The sequence below is a fragment of the Siniperca chuatsi genome, linkage group LG1 (assembly GCF_020085105.1).
Source record: "Siniperca chuatsi isolate FFG_IHB_CAS linkage group LG1, ASM2008510v1, whole genome shotgun sequence".
Lineage (NCBI taxonomy): Eukaryota > Metazoa > Chordata > Actinopteri > Centrarchiformes > Sinipercidae > Siniperca > Siniperca chuatsi.
Genome location: NC_058042.1, coordinates 18,004,267 through 18,027,026, shown reverse-complemented (window position 1 = coordinate 18,027,026; position 22,760 = coordinate 18,004,267). Strand labels below are relative to the sequence as shown.

At 40.4% G+C, this 22,760-nt stretch overlaps 1 protein-coding gene across 3 annotated transcripts; it reads left to right on the top strand.

Annotated features, from left to right (window-relative positions):
- Positions 1 to 3,469: 3,469 nt before the first annotated feature.
- Positions 3,470 to 22,488, top strand: mindy2 (MINDY lysine 48 deubiquitinase 2). 3 transcript variants are annotated; one of them, XM_044201107.1, is made up of 9 exons: positions 3,471 to 4,504; positions 4,852 to 4,909; positions 7,367 to 7,431; positions 14,442 to 14,600; positions 15,600 to 15,702; positions 17,039 to 17,181; positions 18,183 to 18,356; positions 19,445 to 19,642; positions 20,626 to 22,488. In XM_044201107.1, exons 1-9 carry the CDS (start codon positions 3,593 to 3,595, stop codon positions 20,809 to 20,811), a joined length of 1,998 nt encoding a protein of 665 aa, XP_044057042.1. In that variant the 5' UTR covers positions 3,471 to 3,592; the 3' UTR covers positions 20,812 to 22,488. The 3 variants fall into 3 exon arrangements, with proteins under 3 accessions (XP_044057130.1, XP_044057042.1, XP_044056966.1); XM_044201031.1 differs by having other exon boundaries at positions 3,473 to 4,504; positions 20,623 to 22,488; XM_044201195.1 differs by lacking the exon at positions 20,626 to 22,488 and having other exon boundaries at positions 3,470 to 4,504; positions 18,183 to 18,374; positions 19,445 to 19,578.
- Positions 22,489 to 22,760: the final 272 nt, after the last annotated feature.

The following is a 22,760-nucleotide window of genomic DNA, read 5'->3' as shown; positions in this document are numbered from 1 at the left end:
TGTCACAGCAAGCTTTAAAGATAGTGATTCTGTCGTTGGGCACCATGTGGTAGAACAGTAAAGGTGGTGCTTTCAAATGCTAATGACTCTGCTTTTATGTATACAATTGTTTTATGTTTATGTTACAATTAGAGTTAGTGATTAGAAAAAGTTGACTCTAGTTATAAGTACACACACAGTACAATAAACTGTGGAAAAGATACAAACAATACAATATGTATGTGGACTTCCAGTAAATAAATAAACAAAGCAAAACAATGGTAATGAAATATTCAAAAATGAAAAAGTAAAGTAAAGCACTGAGTAGACAAACAGCAAAGGGATAAGGAAGTAGGAATAACAATTAGTTTTACAAGCAAGTAAAGCATAATGACACCCTGCTGGCAGCAGTATAAAATCACAGACATCCTCAAATAGACTACTGAGAGTATTGATTTCCTGGTTTGGTTTCCTGTATTTGTCACAGAGTTATGTCAAGTCTCTCCACTTCCCATTTGAACAACAACAGTACTCAGTGGCATGTAGTATGGTTATGTTTAGGTATGTGGTTTGACATTGGTGAACTTAAGGTATAATATGTGATTATGGTCCTCTCAGCCACTTGGTACAATTGTGTCTGTCTTTCTGCACTCACAGCTGGTCAGGTTTTATATTTATATATAATTATATATGCTTTATGACCCAGTAGCTGGCCAGGTCATGCTTATGACTGGTGTGCAAAATTAAAATAGATTTAAAAGTATAAAAATAGTTTGAAAATAATATACTTAAGTTAATAATGGCTAACATAACAGTGAAAATGGCTTTTTTCATTGGGGGATGTGAACTGAAGAGGCTTTATGTAATATACTGCACAGTTAGATCAATCAGATCAATCCTTGTAGAGATCATATACCTGGAGAGTGGCACTGAGAGCCAGGAGTCATACCTAACCCTAAAAAATAAAATAAACTGAAATAAGTTAAAAACAGGAAAGTTGGCAGCACTTCCTCTGTGTTGTCACTGTGGTACCATCCCAAACAATATATCTACAAATCAAATACTTTAGGTTATAGGTTATTAGGTGAGGGGTATGTTTGGGTACCCAAAGTTTGACGAAGGAAGTGTTTTTATGAAGTCTGATAGAAAAATCTGCCTTTAAATCTCTGTCAGGGAAGAGTGACGATGCTCCTCCTCTGCTCGGTCGAGTAATTGCTGCCACCCAGCGACTCTAAACAGTTACTGCATGTGGATAGATCAAACCTGTAAAAAAATAATTTACCCTACAGTAGCCTATATATGGTATATGGCTTTTCTTGCATAGCCAGACCTCCGTCTCAACAGGTCCAAGGACGTCTGGAGAAAATAATGAATGATTAGAAAAGGGCGGAGACACAGTAGACTCACTGTCATTACTTAGAATCAATTATTAGTTTGGTTTAAATTAGGGATGATTGGGTTTCTAACACCCAACTAGAGAAATAAAACAGACTTTTGTTTTCAAGCGTTCAAGCCATGAATGTGGTTGAAACTCACAGCCAATCATTAAAGTCTCGTTTAGTGGGACAGTAGTAGGGAGGTCTGGCTACGCGAGATTTGTGGCCTCACAAATGAGCGAGCACTCGCACGCAAGATGGTCACGGCAGGTTCTGTTGGTGCTACATTCAGGAGTCCTCGTAAAAGGCGGCACTTCAACCGTTTGAAGATGCAGCCAGCTATACACCCTCATAGACTGTATATATAGATGGACGACGTTGTCTCCACTTCTTCCCACTCTACAAAAATGAAGCCAAAATATCCCGGATACGGGAGCTGCCTTCTTCTTCTTCTTCTTCTTCTTCTTCTTCTTCGTAAGATTTCATGGTGGTTAACGTTATAGTGCATTACCGCCACCAACTGGAATGGAGTGTGAATCGGAGCTCTAACTATACATTCACTAATGATTAAATAAAAGAAAATAAACTGAGATGAATAAAAAAAAAACAACTAAACACACCATAGCTATATTCTCTTTATCAAATTTGTTCTCCTAAGATAATTAAACAACAATAGATAACACTTCTCTCTAGAACTTCTTTGTAAAAGATCTCATTAATCAAACCTCATCTTTATTTCTTTAAGGTTCAGGGTCAGTTCCCCTCTCTCAGCATCATATTTTGGTCAGTAAATCATAACATGTTCTAAAGTTTCTTCTTGATCACAGAATGTACATCTTCCTGTATTATGTTTTCCTATTTTATATAATGTACTTTTTAATCCTGCGTGCCCAAAACGTAGCCTGGATATTATTGTTTCCTCTTTCCTGGTTCTCCCCGTTTTCCTCATCATACCTACTTTACTTTGAATGTTGTCTAACCACCTTCCTGTTCTCTCTTCTTCCAACTTCTCCTTAACTATGGTTTTCATTTCCGTTTTACTAAGGACTACTGTAATGTCAATGTGATTCGTTTTTGTGGCTTTCTTTGCACACTTGTCAGCTATTTCATTTCAACAAAATTGTCAGCATCTCCCTGTATACACCGATACTCCATCCCCGATTAGTTTGCCAATTTTAATGTTGAAATCTGGAACTATGAATGAAATACCAATTTTGTTAGCTGTGTTCTTTGAAACATCTGTATACATTTTAACATAGCTGTGGTAGTTACTTTCTATATATGTCTGTTTTATCTGTGGATGTAAAATAAGCTCCTTAACTTTGTTCTTTTTGTGAGATCTACAATAGGGTCTACGGGAGCTGCCATCTTGCGCTGGTGACGTCATTTGGCGCCAGAGTCTGCGCAGTAGTGATTGGGGTTGGATCCGCGGCATCGAGGTCCCGCCCATATACCCGGCCGACTCAATCGCGAGCAGGGCTCAGCTGTCAATCATGACCCCCTTTTTATAGCATCAAATAACTAATTAGAACTATCAGAAAAATGAACACTTGAACATACACCAGTGTGATAAGAACTACCTAACATGACAGAAACCATCTTTGGGGGGGAAAAAATTATTTGACGTGTACTTTGAGGTTTTAATTTGACTCATGTCCTATCCACTCACATGGAGGGGGCGGGGTTTATGACACTGCAGCCAGCCACCAGGGGGCGATCTAGATATTCACTTTGAGGAAGCGGTGTGTCGCCCATGTTTATATACAGTATATGTACACCCCACAAAGGTTTGAGCCAATGCAAATATTTTTAAACATATGTTAATAACGCTCTTATCTCGCCTAGGCATGATAAGTTATTGAATGGTAGGCTATCATATCACATGCACATCACATCACAGTTTTATATTTTGCCACCTTGCTGAGGACGTAGGCGATATTATGTTTAAAGATAGATAAAAAACAGTCTCAACTGTACTTTTGCCTCTGTGGTGCCCATTAATAAATAAAATGGCCACCGTCTGATGAAAACACAGGTACACATTTTTAATCTGAGTGGTAAAGAATACGAGCTCACCCAAACGCGTCACCGCCTGGCCGTTGGTTTTCCACCGCCCCCTCGCTCGGCCTGAAAGCAATTCACTCTGATGACGTCACTCGCAAAGTTGTCATGGCGTCTTTGGGACCGAAGCTGCTGCTGCAATTTAGCTAAAATCTGTCGACAGTCTGTAAATCGAAATGGAGAAAAATGCAACCCTGCATCGAGACACTGACGGGAGCTCTTTGTGTGCCACGATCGCGGGGGAGATGGGCGATGTTACGGTTGTCGGCGGAGTGAAAGGGACAGCCGAGAAATGCAAGAATAGTGAGGCTTCTCTCAGTACTTTGGTTAACGTTAGTTATAATAACAGCACCACAAATGTTAGTGCTCCCAGCGCCGTTAATGTCATTTCCAGTGCTGGGAAATCTGACGTGCCAGAAGTGATCCAAGTCCTCCCCGTGCAGGAGGTTAAGAAGAACGACACTGAGGCGAGTGGATCGTGGTCCGGGTCCGGGGATCAGATCAGTAACGGGATGGGGCATGACTCGGTGCTTGCTGCAGAAGATAGCGAGGGTGGTGCCTCAAAGTTAGTAAACAACAAACCCGACGGGCCGTGCTCACCTCCAGCTAAGGAGAGCACAGATGTGCGGGCGGAGGTTTCGGTTCGTGAAGAAAGTGAACCGACAAAACTTGCCAAACCGACTCGTCTGTGTCCGGACAATGCAATCACCGCGAACGTCAAGTCGGCGCTGTCCGGTGATCACACCTTATCGGAGGGATTGCCGAGTGGGAGTGACCCCGATCCCAGCCTCGGTGGAGAGTCCCAAAGCATAGATTCACTCGAGTCCTTCTCCAACCTCAACTCGTGCCCCAGCTCCGACCTGAACAGTGAGGGGCTGGAGGACACAGGACTGGCCCTGGCCCTGCAGAGCGAGTACGGGGCTGATGGGACAAAGACTGCGTGCCCTAAGGACCGGGCCGCCGGCCAGTCCATATACCACATTAAGTGGATCAAGTGGAGGGAGGAGAACACGCCGATCATCACCCAGAACGAGAACGGCCCCTGTCCATTACTGGCAATTATGAATGTCCTTCTGCTTGCATGGAAGGTAAAGGCTCTGAGATGAGCACAGATCAATAGAACAATAGGGACCTGATTGTAACTACATACAAATAGGCGTATTTTCTAAGGCGCGCCGAGCTCTATCAGCAGTTATTCTATATGATTACGTAGCATTTAGTTTTGCTAATGGCTAAATATACACATTTAACACCAGATCTATCACTAAGTTCTTCCTGTTATAAAATTAATTTATGTCAAGACATGTTCATGTATGATTTCTCGATTTTAGCATTAGATATGTATTTATTTCAACATGTCAGTGCATGTTGGTATGAGGTGTTTTACAAACTAGCACATGATTCTCAACAGTAAATAGTTTTGTCTCTGTTGCAGGTTAAGATGCCACCTATGATGGAAATTATAACTGCTGAGCAACTGATGGAGTATCTTGGTGAGTGTTTGTAGCTATTGAACCTGTTACACAAAAGCAAGTTGATGCCACATCATTGATCAAAGAAGAAAAATGTAATAATGATTATATTAAGCCACCTCACTGAATCTGGCCCTCTTCTGCTTGCCAATTATAATCTGTAACTAGCAGAAGATCACACATTTATAAAGTAGCTTACTACAATAACAATATGTTGGACTACTTTTACAGAGTCACACCAACTTGAATAAGTGTTGCCCCATGAGTCCACACTTGAAAACATACTAGCCTGGAAACCTACTGGCACTGGGTTGCAACAGCCTAGTAAACATTCTTGTGTTTCACGTCCACTCAAATGAGCGGATATATATATATTCCAGAGTCAACAGAGGAAGAGACCAGGACAGGGGAATCCCCCATCTTCCAATCTTCGGCTGTTGCAAAGGAAACAGGAGCTACAGTATCTCTTCTCTTTGGCTGTCTCCTGCCCTCCATAAATAAAATTACTCTACAATATCAAAGTAGAGTGTCTGATTACAGCAGGGGGTCTTCAGAAGTAGAGCCAGTCCTCGCTTGTTGCTCCTCTCAGTTCTCAGTATCCACTTGCATGAGTAGACTAACATAATCCACATCCCAGCACTATATGTGAACTCTTTTATGGTAGATTTCCCCCCTTACTGTGGTTGTTGAACTTGTTTGTGTCTTTTGGCTACCGTGGCTCAAACAGTGCTCTCATCTCTTCAAATCACAGTTAAATATTGAAGGAATTTCGCAGTGTTGTCACTATGTGCATTTTTTTTCTCCAAAAGTGCCCATTTGTGTGGTATTTAGGAGGATGAGTTCATTATGTGCTTGCGTGTAATTACAGCACACAGACCTAATCTTGTATAATGTTCAGGGGCTGCTGGATAACTCCTAAACTCAGAACTGTTTGTCATAACACACAAACACCAAGGGTGGTGATGGGTGATGAAGTTCAGATGTGGTGTTTTAAAGTTGGGTGGTGGTCATCACTCAGCAGCTCAGCGGTATGCAGTGTAGCAGGAGAGTGATCCAGACCCATAGAGGCAGACAGAGACAGATATTACAGAGGACCAGAGATGAGTGAGTCCACAGTTCACTGGAGTACAGAGTAGTGAGGGGTTTTCCCTGTTGTGGACGTACTGTAGTAAAATCACTCAGCTGGCTGGTCGCTGCTGGAAAAAAGAATCTAGGGTAACAACGCAGAAATCAAGTCAGAAGAGGTTTTAAAACTGCAACCAGCAGGCTAGTCTGTTCAGTCCAAAAACACATCGTAAAACTTGCAGAACACAGCTACAAAGAGTCTATGAGCCGGATTGGGGCGTCGGTTTGAGTTTAGTTCATAAAGCATAGGTTTGCGTGCTAATTAAGAGAGTAAAACAAAACTTTGGTCAGATGGTAACATTAACTGTATTTTGTGCATAAATCGGCTAGTTTAGGATTCTACAGTCATTTCTCACAGCATGCACACGGATAAATCATTGTGCCTTTCTAGGTCTGTCATTACAATTATAAAGCACTAAATACAAAATAAAAGCTTAAAAGATACACTCCATTCATTCTATTTGCCTGAGCAAAATACATATGAAAGCGTAGTTTTGTTTTCCATGTGTAGCTGTTTTTAGTTAATGTAGCTGTTGACAGGAGGTCGATGGCATTCCTCTGAGTAACTCTCAGGAAAAGTATGTGTTGACAGTGCAGTAGGATACTCTCGCCAGTTCCTAATAAATTAATGATTCTCTGTGAAGCATTTTGAAAAATACTTACACAAGAGTTTCAAAAGCAAGGAGCAGACTGCAATAAAACTTTAGCAGCAATAACAAGAATATATTTGCATAACGTCCTTTGCTATACAATGCATGTGAAATACTTTAAATGTTTCTAAAAACATACAGAACTAAAGAATTGTATAAGCAATATACTATTCACAAGAAAGGCAAACAAACTACAACAAAAACAAACGTGTGGCTTGAGGTGTCGCGGTCAAATAACCACCTACCCCTGATGTACTGTAAAGTGTCTAGATCTGTTTTGTAAAGACTTGCACTGTGGTGTGCTGTGTTCATGATAAGAAAGCAGCATGTTTGTAGTGCTGAACAGGCTGAACAGAGCTGGAGCCAGACAGCTGCCAGGCCGTGCTGTCGGCCACAGCCCATGCTGCTACAGAGCCAAGTCGACGGAGCTCTCAGGTGACACCACAGTGGACAGGGACTCGACTGATCCTACATATTTGGCACAGCCTTTTCTTTGGAAACAGCTGGCCAGTGCTAACACCACCCCACCCCACCCCCAATGGCTGTTTGAAACATCTCGAAACATCTGTCACCTTCTATACAAACACTTAAGCCATGAAGCCATTGTGCTAATTAGTGCCAATCAAGGTAGTGTTTGTTTTGCTCTGACAATACAATATAAGTCAACACATCTCCCAACATCTCTCTTTCTGTCACTCTGCAGGAGACTACATTTTGGAAACCAAGCCTAAAGAGATATCAGAGGCTCAGCGGCTAAACTATGAGCAGGTAAGGCCTGCCTAATCACTGCGGAATATTATTAAACAGGCATGTGTTTTTTGCGTATGTCTGTGCATTAGTAAGCTGCTGACTGTTCATGGTACTTGAGGAGCGCAGGGCTTTTGGGATGAACTCACTCACTCACTCTCTCCTCTCTGTCGAAACCATAATTGTGCAAGTTTAACATGAGCTCTCACTTTGTCTCATTGACACACTCAAAATTTCTCCGCCACTCTCACTGCCATTAGTAATATATTTTCACCGCAGTATACAAAGGGAGGTGCACACTGCTCCGATGTGCCACACACACATTCAATATAGCTGCGTGCTTACACTACAGCGGGTTTGCACATTTGCACTGAGGTAGCAGATAAGGTCAGCAGATGTTCCGTAATATGGAAATAAGCATCGAGTTGATTGCAAACTACATAAAACTGATTTTTGACTGAATTTTTTCCACTGCTCTATAGGTTATATAAGATGTGTCTTGCAAGGCCCAGGGAACAACAGGGGTCAGGAGTGTCAGATTATGTTGTTTCACATGGCTGTGAATGCTTAGAGACGCATGGCTGAGCTCAGCTCCCGGCTATTACTGAGGCTGTGTGTGTGTGTGTGGCTCACCGTGAGAGGCACTTGGAGATGGAGCTCCAGCTCCCCTGCTTCCTCCCATCTCCACTGCCTGCCTACAGCGCGGGAGAGGCCCTGCCTCTCCTCCTCTGGCGTGGCAGAGCACCAGCACATCTGTGAATGATTTGAAGCCACACTTGTCCCTCATTCAGAGAGGAGAAAAAATAACGATAATAAGCTCACTGCAATAGTCTTTCTAAATTTAAGTTGAGGTGAAATTCAACCTCTTAAATAAATCAGTGGTGTCCTCAACATGCACAGTTAAAGTAAGGGAATGGTTAGAGTTTGTGTTGCATAGTTATTATGGCAGTCTAATCCTAGACACTGGCATGGGAGCTCTTTTGCATGCGGGTGTCCTCTTGTCCGTGTGGTGTGGTTGACACAGTATGTGGAGACTACAGTGGGCAGGGCTCCGGGATGCTGAAAGTTGGGATCTAAGCGAGAGCAAGTCTGAAAAGTGTTTATGTGCATGTCAAACTAAAGGTGTCCTCTTCTTTATATCTTGGAGAGATGTGTCTTCATTGCTTATTGGATTGTAATAAGATACAACTGAAGCCACCCTGACTTTGAAAAGAGCTGTAGGAGTTCATAACAGAAGTAGTTCTATTTATAAATTCAGCATAAAAAACATCATCTGTCACCGGAGTGTATGAGGATTAAAATAGCAGTTGCACGGCTGCTCTTTAGCTATTGTTAAATATTTACTCGGAGGAGCTGTGGAAGTGAGAGTGTAGTTTTGCTCTGCTTTTGTCACAGTGGACTCAGCTCAACAGCACTCTCATGAGGCAATTCATCCATGATGACTGGAGGAAATGGGTTGTCATGTTTAAGAAGCCACTTTTGGTTTCATTTGGTGTCATTCACGGTGATGGCCGTTGTTCACAAATGCTTCTTAAACCTTTCTTTTGTTCTGAGCATGGCAGATAAAATCCCCTTTTTGGGTTCCAAAAGCATCTTAACTCTAGCCTGTTTGATGATGAATTAATGCAGATTTTTCATACATATGTGTTTGGTAGACACCCTGGTAATCAAATGAAAGGCCTTCTCAATATAAATCTATCTCTAATTGAGGAAGCAGAGACATTAACTGAGATGAAAACATGATGAGAAATTGCTGATGGTGATGTCAGAGACAAATGGTTTGTTTTTAAATTTGGAATCATAAAAGCACATAACGGGACTGTGCTATCAGTCATGCAGGTTGTGGTGTTGGACACTGATTTAGGCTATTTCAAGCAGGATCCATCTAATTATAAGATCAGAGATTAAGCTATACACAGGGTTAAAAATAATAATAAATAATATTATAAAGAGTATGGTCTAGACCTGCTCTATAGGAAAGTGCAATGAATAACTTATGTTGTGAATTGGCACTATATAAAAAAAATAAAATTGAATTGAGTTGAATTGGTTATCAGTTAGTTGGATACACATGTGCAACCTAATGAAATCCATTTCAATAGCTCCAATGCAAAGAAATGTGTCTTGAAGCTTAAACTCAGTTTATGTTCAGAAAGGAGTGGATTCACCTCTGCACTCATTTTTAGGCTGTAGTTAGTGGTGTTGCTGTATTGGATTACATTATATTGAGAGGTGTTCTGTCCTCCTTATGTATGTAAATGAGGGCTGACAAACATTAGAAACATAAGATTAGCTTGATGATACATCCAACAAAAATGTAGAGTAGTGACAGCTGCTGCTGTGTGCCAAGATTCATAAAAGTGTGACCCACATTATGAGACATTACAGTCTTGTAAACCGTTGATTATTTACAGCTCCCACTGATAGGTCATGGCATTATTTAGTGGTTTACTTTTGTCCCCCAGTGATTAATATGTTGTTTTTTAGGGTTCATAGATCTGCTGTGTATATTTTTTATAGAGTTTTATAGACATGAATGCAGACAGACTCATAAAGTTTGCATCAACATGCACGCACATGACAAATATCATATGACAGTTGCATCCCCTAAATAAACAAACAAAATGTGATCACAGTATCAACCTTAGTATTTATTTCTCAAACAAAAACTATTGTTCAATTGTGTTGCTTGGCAGAAAAGTTTTGGTTTTAAACTCAAATGCAACATAAGGAAAACCGCTCATTCTCCAGTTTTCAGAAGCAAGGCCACTTTCTTTTATCGAATTTTTCATAGAGTGAGGCTTTTTTGTATATTGATTTCTCTGCTGCATGTTTTAACTGCTATACGTGCATTATCAACTGAGACTCTCTGTTAAGAAATGGAAGCTTTGTGATAACCAAATCCTTAATTTTGGCACTGTAATGACATATCCTGTCAACTACCAGTAAATTACATCTACTCAAGATTTTGTTTTTAGGTAAATTTAGGGTGAAAGTCAACAGAATGAGAGAAGCAGAGAGACCTTCTCTTAGACACTTACGCTGAAGAGTGAAAGTAAAAATATGGAAAAGCCTCAGCAGAGTACTGTGCTAATGTTACACTATGGAAATGCATCCAACACAAACAGAGATGAATGTGAGTGATGTAGTGTTAATCATCTGATCTCCAAGCGCTCATCTGCTGTTGGAGCTCTCTGCCCTAAAGTGAAGAGATGTGGTCCATTACACAGCCCTGCTAATCCTGCCATCACTGCTGCTCATAAGCGTCCAAATCCACACACTCTGATAAGCCAGCTGAAGGCTTTTCACCTCAGCCCTCCGCACAAAGCGTCAAAGCTGGACTAGCTCACCGCTCATGGGACGTACAGGATCTCTACTGCGAACTGAAAAATAGAGTCTGCACACTGCACTGTGAATTTATTTTAAAACGGCTGATGACATTTGCAGTCATTTTACTCCTCACAGGACATGAAAGACGTTGATTCAGTTAGAAGCCTTTGAGACAGTTCACTTATATAAATAAGGATTCACATTCACAATAGTGATGCTTTTTTGACCACTTGACCAATAGCGTGTCAAAGCGAGCTGGTCGATACACTGCAGTTGAAATTAACATCATGACATCAATCAGAGTATGTTAATGATGACAATATCGCAATATGGCAAATGTATGAAAAACATATGAAATAACCTAAGTGTTGTGTAGTGCAATGAACTGTTTACACCAGACAAAACTCTTCACACTTATAAAATAAACTCTTCTATAACTCATTCTGTAAGGTTTTATTTACATTTTACTTGGGATCATTATTTTGGACTACAGAATTAAAATGATGAGACAATATGATGACATCATGACAATACGATACAACTGAAAGTCGATAAACAGTGAAATCAAATTATCATCCAGCCCTCTTTCGAAGCCGGTAAACTGCAAATAAATCTGCAGTTTGCAGACTCAGGTTTATTGTTCTGGTATGTGTAAAATAATTGACTTTGCTTTCCGGTAATTTTTCTTGTATCTCTACCATCTGTAGTAGTTTATTGTGAAAGAGTTGAAATCAAATGGAAATTACTTACAACTACCCACTCATAATAGAGTTGTAGGGCTCAGCTGCAAGGCTTATCTTGATCTCAGAGTGAAATGGCAGCAGAGGTTTAGAGCCAGCTGGGAAACATTTGCTCTGAAGCTGAATGCAAGAATTAGTCTGTTTCATTAGGTGTGTGGGTGCATAGATGTGACATATATGGCATACATATGATGTGATGTGTATGTAAAGTATTTGCTCTAATGTTCACACAGTGCAGTAAAAGGTTGGTCTGCTGATAAAATCCTCATTCATAATTAAAGGATGAATGGTAGTCATAGTTGATTCTCTTTAACTGTTCAGACACTGAACAGAAATAAAGGAATTTCTTTCTACATATTTATGTTTTTGGCAGCCTTTAAAACCTTTTCCTCTTCAAATTATTTGACTTTTAGAACAGTGCTGCCAGCAACATGTATGCAAGCACATTCATGATATGTATGCAAGCACATTAATAACAGAATCAATTAATTTGCTAAGCAAAGCCAACACTAAGTGCAAAAGCAGACAAAGCAAAGTGTGCTGATCTTTATTACCTATGTTAGATATAAACTAAAAATCCTGTTTTTGTGTCACTATCACATTGGAAGCATGTGAACGGAAGATCAAACCACCAACTTTACAATTAATGTCCAGTTGAATATTAGCTAGTTCTGATTGTACTACCTCACAACAAAGTTCTGATGGTTTCTTATCAGTGTAACAAGCAGCATGGAGTGGTACTTTTCTCAGTTCTGTTTGGGCCACAAGAATACCGGAGAAGACAAATCCAATTAAAACCCACAGGAACCAAGTGGTAGATTTATTTTAATGAAACTTTTAATGAAACTAAAGCATAAAATCTGCTTTAAAAAAGAAAAACCCAAAGAAGGATATTTCTGTGAATTGTATAATGTTTTAGAAAAATCACAATTGCAACAGTCAGCGTCTGCCACTATGCATTCATATGTGTAAAACACGTAGAAAACACTGGTAAGATGGTAAAGAGCTGTGTGGAATTGGCTGCACAGATTTAGAAAGAATTCAGGCAGAAGTTCTTACAGACTGCTGAAGGCCAAAGAGGAGTGAAGCAAGGTGAAGCAATACTGGGTCTGTGTAACATTAACAAAGCAAGCACACAGTTTTCTAGATGAAGCATATAACAACATTAAAACATGTCCATTCAGAAGCAGAAAATCATTCGAAGCTGTCGGCCATTTTGACCAGGCTGCTGCTGGGATCTGTCTCCAAGGGCTTTCCAGGATTATTTTGCTGAAATAAACCGAGAACATCTCTCTTTCTTTTTTTTTAAACACCATTTTGTGTTCTGGGTTTGTGGGTGTTCTGGGTTTTACTCAGTAAATGTATCTTTATGCCTTCCAGCTTTGTTTTGTGTGACGTTACTTCCCTGGTGTGAAGCTACATACTGTATATACATCAGCAAGCTTGATTTCTGTCTACATTTCAGTGTCCACAGACCACTGATTGTCCGGTACATAGCGTTGGGCATTGTAGTTTCTGATGGCCTTTGCTTTTTCAAGATTTTTGTGTTTTCCTCCTGGTATCACAGCTCAATCTGTTCATAGTGAGGGGGGGAGGTATCGTGAAAAAGTGACGTCAATGCATACCTTCTGCTACAGTGAGTCATTTCCCATCATCTGGACATAAATACATGACAAGTTAACAGAGTTAAAGTAATTTAAAGTTGACATTTTGTAACCTAACAAAAAAAATGTTACTCATCCATTTTTACCTGAATTTATAATTGTTCTGTTAGGAAGGTCTACTGATCATCTTAACTAATTATGGCCTATGCTAGAGAAATAAGTGAGATCTCGTTCTCAGCTGTAGGATGAACTCTGTAGTGGTTTGTTACAATGTGGAATAATTCTGCACCTTAATGTTTGAGCCTTGAGAAAGTATTAAAAATGGGCACTGATTTCTGTGGAACAACTTACAATATAATACAATCTAAGTTAACAGACTACACCCTTAAAAATGGCCACAGACTTGAATCATCTGTCTGACATGACTGTACTGAAAATTTGAACATTTTAGGGGTGACCTGGTGGGCTAAGGGTTGCTGACCATGTAGTTACAGCGTCCCCTGTTTGAGTCCTGCTGAGGTTCTTTAGCCCTTTTCAGACATTGAATACAATGCTGGCTTCATCTGTCTGTCAAAGTGATATGTTAATGTTATGTTAATGTTCCTTATGGCTACATTCGGACATGACTGCACATTTACGGAAAGAGCCAGGTGCTCACACAATATTTACATCACTTATTTTGCCGCTGAAGCCTTAATTAATTACCATTTTGTTGCATGTCATCTCTCCTCTTTCTCCCCCCTCATTTCCTGTCATGTCTCAACTGTCCACTATCAAAAATAAAGGCAAAAATGCCCCAAAAATCAAACAAAGGTAGGGCTTATTGCAGGGCTATTGGATTGCATTAAATTGTCAAGTGTTCCTGATATTTTGTCCACCTCTTGGTAATATTATCAAAGGGAAATATCATGTCTCACAATGATGAGCCTGAGAGCTTACACGGAAATGTAATATCAAATGGTTTCCTGGCAGAGATTTCCAGAGATCTTCGTGTGGTTGTACGTTGATTGACAATAAGCAGAGCAAAACCCAGTAAGTGCAGTAAACATGAAAACACTCAACTTAGTCACAGTGAAGTAACTATAAAGCAGAAATATTTAACAAAACCAAAGAGTGTATGGAGGCAGTTTTTGTATTGTACAGGAATAAATGGGAGTTCAATCAATCCCTGATAGCTCGAGCTATGCTGACTGTGTGCAGACAACCAGGAATAATGTAAGAGATAACGACAGCTTACAGAACATGAAAACAGCTGGATTTGACACAGCTTTTGGGTCTGTATAATGTTTACAACTGTTCCATTGTTATCACACAGTTTTTAACAAAAATCTGACCCGTTGTTCTCCTTGTCTCCTAGAACATGAGTGATGCCATGGCAGTGTTGCACAAGCTGCAGACAGGTCTGGATGTGAACGTGAAGTTCACAGGGGTGCGAGTCTTCGAGTACACCCCAGAATGCATTGTGTTTGATTTGCTGGACATCCCTCTCTACCACGGCTGGCTGGTTGACCCCCAGGTGAGATGAACCCTACTCATCACTGCTGTTCGTCTTTACTTCCCTGAAACCAACTTGTTTTATTGTCCTACTGTTCGTCCACAACACATCTCTTTCGAATTCACTACGAATTATGAAATACTCTAACTGCCAGTTCTTGCCTTTGTCTGAGGTCGCTTTAACACCCGTAGTTCAGTTCATTGTTGCCCTCTAGTTTTTTGTCTGTTTCATATTAACCCTAACTTATTACAAACAAACCAAGAGGTGTAATCATGAAGGCATATGCACTGACAGGTAACTCTTTCTTAGAAAGGTTTGGTGACTGTCATCCAGCATCATCAGTGCTACATGAACCCACAGGGAAAAAGCCAAAGCACAGTTTATTCTGGTGACTGAGCTTTACTGAACTCTATTGCACCTTATTTTCTCCAGTGTCACAAAGAGCTCCAGAATAAATAGGTGGTTATGAACATTATTAGCCATGATTGGCGTCTTGTACCATATGAGCTGGATACAGTAGGTGCTGTAAAATAGTCCCTACATTTTGCCCACTTAACTGCAAGCATACATGTTATCATGGTTACCAAATGATTTTGGATGATTATACGGGAGAGCACTTCCTTCACAGTTCCCACAATCAGCAGATGTGTTAATAGTAGTTTAGCTTTTAAATTCATACTAATAATTACTACTACACAATCCTGTGGTTGGTCCGGTTTGCATTCCCACCACAAACTAACAGCTCCAGAGTTCTCTTGGAAGCAAATCACCTCCTTTTTAGGTGTTCAAATGACAGCGTTCACACCACCCTAAATAAAGATAATTAACGGGTAAATGTACCAGCGGTCAGTACCAAAAAGGAATCAAGCTTACACAGCGATAGTAGTTTCGGTATGAACCCCTTATCACCAGAATTGTTCTCTCTATTACACAATTTTTATAAATCTACTGCGGCTTTTAGTAAAACAGCAGCAAAGCTTGGTGAATGTTCTTTCCCACATTTTTTATCTTTGTTTGCAGATGCATGACATTGTCAAAGCAGTGGGCAACTGCAGCTACAACCAGCTGGTAGAGAAGATAATATCCTGCAAACAGTCAGACAACAGCGAGCTGGCAGGGGAAGGTGAGTGCCTTCTCTTCACTCTCTCTACTTTCTGACCTGCCTGACTCCACTCCTGTCTCCTCCCTGATCTCTTCTTACGTTCTTCGGACTTGGAGCTGGAGAAAAAGAAACAAAAGTCGTTCCTTTTTTTTCAATTTTATGTTTACATGTTGAAGTTGACCACCACCGTCTTCTTTGTTTCATATCTAGCGGCACAAGTACAACATTAATTCCGTGGCACATTCATTACATAAGATGTGTTCACAGGGCTTTCCAGTGCAAACACGTTCTGTACAAAACCACAGACCGAGTTCAAATAAAACCAGGACATACATGTGGCTACTCATCAAATGACCTACTTCCACACAGCTCACAGTCTTCTTACCAGCTGTCAGTAACTTCTCCACTAAAAATATTTGCTCATTCAACACTGAGCTTCCTGAGTAGTTGTCAGCTGAGTCAAGGCCTCGGTCGATGATGATATTGTTATGGGAGATTCACTCCTTTCTATTGTATTTCTGCATTTGTAGCCTAGAAATTCATTTAGGAGTTGATTTAAGTGGTTTGATGCTGATGCTACCCATCACTGCTTAAAGAGATGAATTTGCAAGAAAACTAAACATCTCAACATCTCTTGATTTTTGTTGACATGCTTTAATTTGCTTAAATATTTAATAATAAGTATTCAATAGTTAGCTTTCTTTTCTTTAAAAGTTGTAGCTCATTCTAGGGTTGACTGCCTCTCTGTCTGTTTGAGTATCACACTGATTTTGTGGCTGTTCTTACAGATGTCTCTCACGATCTGCCTCTTAGCGTATATTGGGTTCACTATAGTAACTGTGACCTGTTCCAGGAGCACAGAGTCAGAAGGTTCAAATAGCTGCTGCAGACATTACAGCAGGTTTCCAACATGCTTTCCAAATAGTGACCTATGTTCATGAATGAGTAAGGAGTCACTTGGTTGTTGATTGTAGTGCGGATGACTCATCCAGTGGTCTGTGGTCTAACGATGAAAATATTTGTAAATCAAAAAGAGTTAATTTACAAGTAACAAATGAAAGTTATGCTTGCACTTTCCTAAGCTAAATAATTGATTATTAAGTGACAGGTGAAGCTTATCAAAATAAAAGCATCATAATTAACATGGTCATAATATCACTCAATTTTCAAGTCAGTTTTAAATCTGTCTGTATATTCTGCAAAATACATGGGCTAAAAGCATAAACAAAGATACAATAAAATGTTCAAGTAAGACTCATCATGGGTCCATGGTTCTGCATTCACTGATCAATCACAAATTCAATCTCTCCGTCTTTGTTTTCCTGTATGTTTTTTCCTCCCCCTTCTCTTGGCCTAGGCATCGTGGCAGAGCAGTTTCTGAGCAGCACAGCCACCCAGCTGACGTACCATGGCTTATGTGAGCTCACATCCACCGTACAGGAGGGAGAGCTCTGTGTCTTTTTCAGGAATAACCACTTCAGCACCATGATCAAATACAAGGTAAACACTAAAAAGGATGTACTGACAACACCTTCACTGTAACTGTTGCCATTATTTGCTTGAGTTAGATTGAGAGTCATGCGTGGAGCTTACTTTAGAAATTGCAGCAACTTAAATAGGTCAGGATGTGTTAATGAACTGTCCCTTCAGTCAGTGACAGGCAATTTGAAGCCCTTTAACTTTTAGGGCAATTACTGTATTTTGTATGTAATATTTTAAAGGGTGTTTTGACAGAAGCCTCCACCGCATGAAGGTAGATTTCTTTCCGTTTCATTGCTAATGTTCATACAGATAAAACTACCTTTGTAATCCTTAACAGATTTCTCTATGTTTTGTCTATGAGGTAAACATAATAAACTTGCTTTAATTAAATGCTTCTCTGTGGGCTATAGGCAACATTTGTAATTATTATTTGCAGTAGGTTAAGAAAAATAACTAGTTATAAAGTGATCATCTACTTGTTAGCAAATTTCCGCTAAAGCTCCTCAGTATTTTCCCAAAGTGTCAACTACACAGACCCTCCACAACATGTTCTTCAAACTGATAAAAGCTACGTGTTTATGTGTGACAGATGTACGATATTAGACCAATCACGATGTGCCTCTAAGAGGTCCCGTTTAGTACACACACACACGTCTGCATCTCATCTCTAACAACCCCTGCCCACAGCTGGCTCGCCATATCACTGCAGCTCTGACAGACCTTTCCTGTTATCTACAGGAGGGGAAGTGGAGCCTGCTTAATTTCATTTTGAATAGTACTCTGTGGTTGCCAATGTAAGCAAAGCTGCATGTATCACCTACAACCCTCAGACAAGGCATCATGACAGCCTACGTACTCAGCTGCAGACTTTTACATGGACATGCACATACAATCACACATGATAAACAACCATACACAGACTGTGTACTAACAGTAGAAACCATGCGGTCATGTACTTCTGTATATAGTGTGACACTGAGAAGATGTGTGTATGTAATGTGTATGTGGTTGTTTCTTAGGGCCAGCTGTACCTCCTGGTTACAGACCAAGGTTTCCTGACAGAGGAGAAGGTCGTCTGGGAGAGTCTGCACAATGTTGACGGAGACGGCAATTTCTGTGATTCCGAGTTCCGGTTGCGGCCTCCGTCTGACCCAGAGACTGTGTACAGAGGCCAGCAGGATCAGATAGACCAGGTCTGAGCACTGATGCAGGCAAGACTAGCAGAACCAGCAATTATCCACTCCAAAACCATGATGTGCTTAATCATGATGTGCTTTTCACACCATCAGTGTACCACAAAAGCCAGAAGTCATACTGGTCTTCACTGTACCTTCCTCAGGCAACCTGATTTTAAGTTACTTTAAAGAAATTAGAGAAACACTGGAGGAAAGGAGAGACAAAAAGAAACCAAACACATGACATCAAATCCCTGGAAACACCATTAAAAAATCAACTGTGCATCATCCCAGGCTAAAAAACAAAAAGGAAAATAAGGGAAGTTCCTAAATAATAGATGTGTTATAGCTCCCCACACACACGACAGCCTGAAAAGCACATGGCAGGATGCATGGCGCCCCCCTTCGTTCTCATCCATGCTTTGCTGTACCACACTGTCTCCACACTGGCCCCTAATGCATTGGCTTTATGTCGCCCAGCCATTTTTACTGGTTTCACAGCTGTCTTCTCATTGGTTGGCCAGAGTGGTCTAGACACAGAGCTCGCTGATAAACTGTCTGCCTTGCTCCCACACACACACAGACTAGACAAGAGCATGGGGGCTATTACTTTTTATTCTCCTTGCTTACTCAGGCCCAGCCCTCCTTATCTACAAGAAAAATCTGTTCAGGCAATTTTCTGCACTCATAATCAGTTCAGTTACATTGGAGAAAACTTGTAATGATCCCAGAGGGGAAATTAGGTCTTTCAAATACATAAGTACATAACATAATAGAAGATAATATAATACAATGGATAACACCAGCATAAAAAGTTTTGTTAACTGTACCACAACTAATTACTACAAAAGGTATAATGAGGGTAGTACAACAAATGAAAATTAATGACAGGCACAAATGGCTCAGTTAAGAAGTAAGGAACTGTGGTTGTGGATTGCGGCTGTGCTTGTATGTGGATTGGTCTGTGTGCAGTATAGGCTGAGGAATGACCAAGTTCAGCTGCTGCATAAGCAGAGCACAGCGTATACACTTAAGCATCACATTGACAGCTTTGCTCATAAGTCATCAAGTCTTTCTCTCTCTTTGTGCATGCTCATGTGTGTCAGGACTATCTGATGGCGCTGTCACTGCAGCAAGAGCAGCAAAGCCAGGACCTACAGTGGGAGCAACTCCCCGAGGGCATCAGTGACCTGGAGCTGGCCAAAAAGCTTCAGGAGGAGGAGGACCGACGAGCCTCCCAGTACTACCAGGAGCAAGAGCAGGAGCAGGCAGCGGCTGCAGCAGCAGCAGCAGCACAGGCACAGGTGGGGAGGGAGGGGTTGAGGAAGATAGAAGCAGGTGGGAGAGGGAGGAGGAGTAAGACTTTGAACAAATCTGGGGCATTTAATGTTGCATGGAGAGAAGATGTTGCCTCCTGGAAACAGATGGATGTCTGCATCCGAGAGTCTGAACTCTAAAGGAGGAACTGAGGATGAAAAAGGACAGTAGTATTCTTTTTTTCTTGTAAAGCTGCCACCCTTCACTGTGAGGTCAAGGCACAGGCATTGTCCCTGGAACTGCTTAGGCGCTTAAGATAGTCATTACACCTCCTTGTTGCAGATATGTGAGATATACAGTATATTGATTATAAATGACATTATTAGAACCAATGTGGCGTTGCACTTTTTTAAAGAAGCTTTTGGGTCATGTTAGCTTGTCTGACAGAGCTCTCTCTTTGGTCCTGTTTTTATTGTTTTAGAATCTTTTTACTATCAGTTTTTCCAACAAATATGCATGCCTTTTTCCATCATATATTTTTGAACAGCATATACAAATCAGAATGTGGCAAAAAAAGAAGAAAACAAAAACCCTTCCCTCCTGTTTCCCTCACTTTCTACCTACTGTTTTCTCTTTTTACATACACCTAAATAATGTATATTTAAAAAAAGGATTGTGAACAACGTATACAAAATATTAACTAAAAGTGAAAACTAAATAAATAACAGAGCCTGCCTTTCACCTCTTACAATGCTATGTTATATCTTATAAGGTATGCTATTACATTTATATTCAAACATGACCCAATTCATGAGAAGAACATCACCATATCTTAAATAAAGATTGAATGGTTTCCAGATTTCTTCGTAAACACTGAGTTTACTTCTCAAAGTAAACTAATGTGCCATATTTATATTTGCATTATCACTTTTTTCCAGTTCAGAGCAAAAAATAACTTTGCTTGTAATACACACATATCTATGAATTTATATTTTATTCTCTTTTGCTCTTCTGTCCTGTTGTGCAGCAGGGTCAGCAGGAGCCTGCCGAGGGAGACGAGGCGGACAGAGGAGGTACAGGAGCAGGCAGAGCAGCAGCCGGCACTGGGACGGCAGCAGCAGCCGGAGCCACACCCAGCCCGGGAAAACAGTCCTCTAGCGGGGAGCGCAAAGCCAAGAAAGAATCGAAGGATAAAGACAAATGTGTTATTTTGTAACAGAGTTAGGAGACGTTTGAGGAGAGGCGCGACAAGACTAACAGAGGATTTGCTGTTTCCCAAACCACTGGTGCCTGCTATCCTCTATCCTCAGTGGAACCTGGACATCAGAGGAAGGGACACTACAACAACAACTACCCCTTATCTTTCATAGAGTCGGCCAAACTTTGTTACAAGTTGCACAGTGCACTATATTTGTGATGTGGGCTCAAATTTATTCGGGGTGGTATGTTTTATAGCAAAAGACATAATCTGAAGAAACAAAATGTCCCCCTCTCACCGTGTTCTTTAAAAAAAAAAAAATCATTCATTTTTGCAGCTCATAAGCTTTTTTGTACGTATCAATATTTACAAAACGTATATAGACAGACCCACTTTTTTGGTTTCAGTTGAGTTTTTTAAGTTGATGCCAAGATTCACATTTTATTTATGTGTCTGTGTAAAAGGTAGCTTTTGGGAGAGGTTTTATTTTTTTCTGTAAGCTGAGAGGTATTTCTCATAATATTGCCTGTTGGAAATCAATGTAACACTATTTGTGTCCCCTCCGAAACACTATGTACCTAAGGGTTAATTAATGCCAGATAGCTGCCAGATACTGTAGCTACGCAACAATACTCATCACAGCTTGCCCTGTTCAGATTTGCCTTACCAGAGTATGGCAGCGTTGTATTCTGCTCTGTTTGAATGTGAATGTGTGTATGTTTTCATGTGTATGGTATGTACAGTACATGTGTGCTATGTTGGTATAATGGGGTGTGGTACACATGTCTCATTTGCTGAGCATCGCTGATGTAACAAGTTTCAATTTGGAAAAACTTTTATGCCGTATTATGGTTAAGCTACAAATTCGGGGCATTTAATGTCTTTTATGTTGTGATTTTGCTATTTCACAAAAACTACGTTTGGGAAAGTCAAACTGAGAATAACATTGCAGATTTTAACTGAGGAATTTTGTCAGAATCTGATGTTTCTGTGTGAGACCCAAGGAGCTTTTGGCAGATTAGATTTGTATTAGATGGCAGCCAGTTTAGAGTGTATGGTAGTTCTGAAAGGCCCTTTTTTTCTTTCTCACATTCTCCTCTGGCAGCCTTCTGAAGAGATGCAGTGTGCGTGCAGGCACCATCATGATCTCCTCTGTTAGGTTCTGGATGTAGAAGTTCCACTGCAGCCAATCTTTTGAAAAGAAATACCACATATTTCAGTACTTTGCATGTAATATTCCTCTGAACTGGGAAAGTTCAACTAATATTTGTGAACATGTGCTATTCCTTTTCACAAGCCTGAATCCAAACCCCAAAATCTGTGAAATCAAGATATACAGCTTGAGTTTCAACTCCAGTTACAATGTTGGGAACCTGTTTCATGCTGTAGAAATATAATTTCTCCCTCTGTCAAATTCAGAGGGGGAAATTCATCTGAGGAAAATAAGGCCTGATAGTGAAAGTTCACAAATTGAGTGGGAGGCATAGGGTATACATTCTGAATACTGAAATTCTGTGGTATCACCTTTTAACTTGTGTGCATTTCACTGCAGCATTGAGCGTGCAAACACATGATGTACATATTTACCTAACGCATTCTTATAATGGATTTAGCTAGTGGTTTGTACCATTATTGTACCATGGGACTGCCTCCTGAGAAACTTTTCTATCTATACATTCCAAGTGGATGCCTTGACTCAAGCCTTCTGTTACTGACTGACTGAGGGAGACAGTTGTCATAGAAAGTCTTTTGCAGTGCTTGTGCAGTGGTCTCCATTATTTAGTTCAGTGAGAACAAATTCAATGACAGGATGATTACATGGAGGCAGCAGGCTACCTACTGTGTGGGAACCCACTTCTTATGGGCTTTGTGTGATGGCTGGAGTTTGAGCTCCATGTTTGTTTGGCCCTAACAAGGCTATGTTTTGTGTGTGTGTGTATATATATATATATATATATATATATATA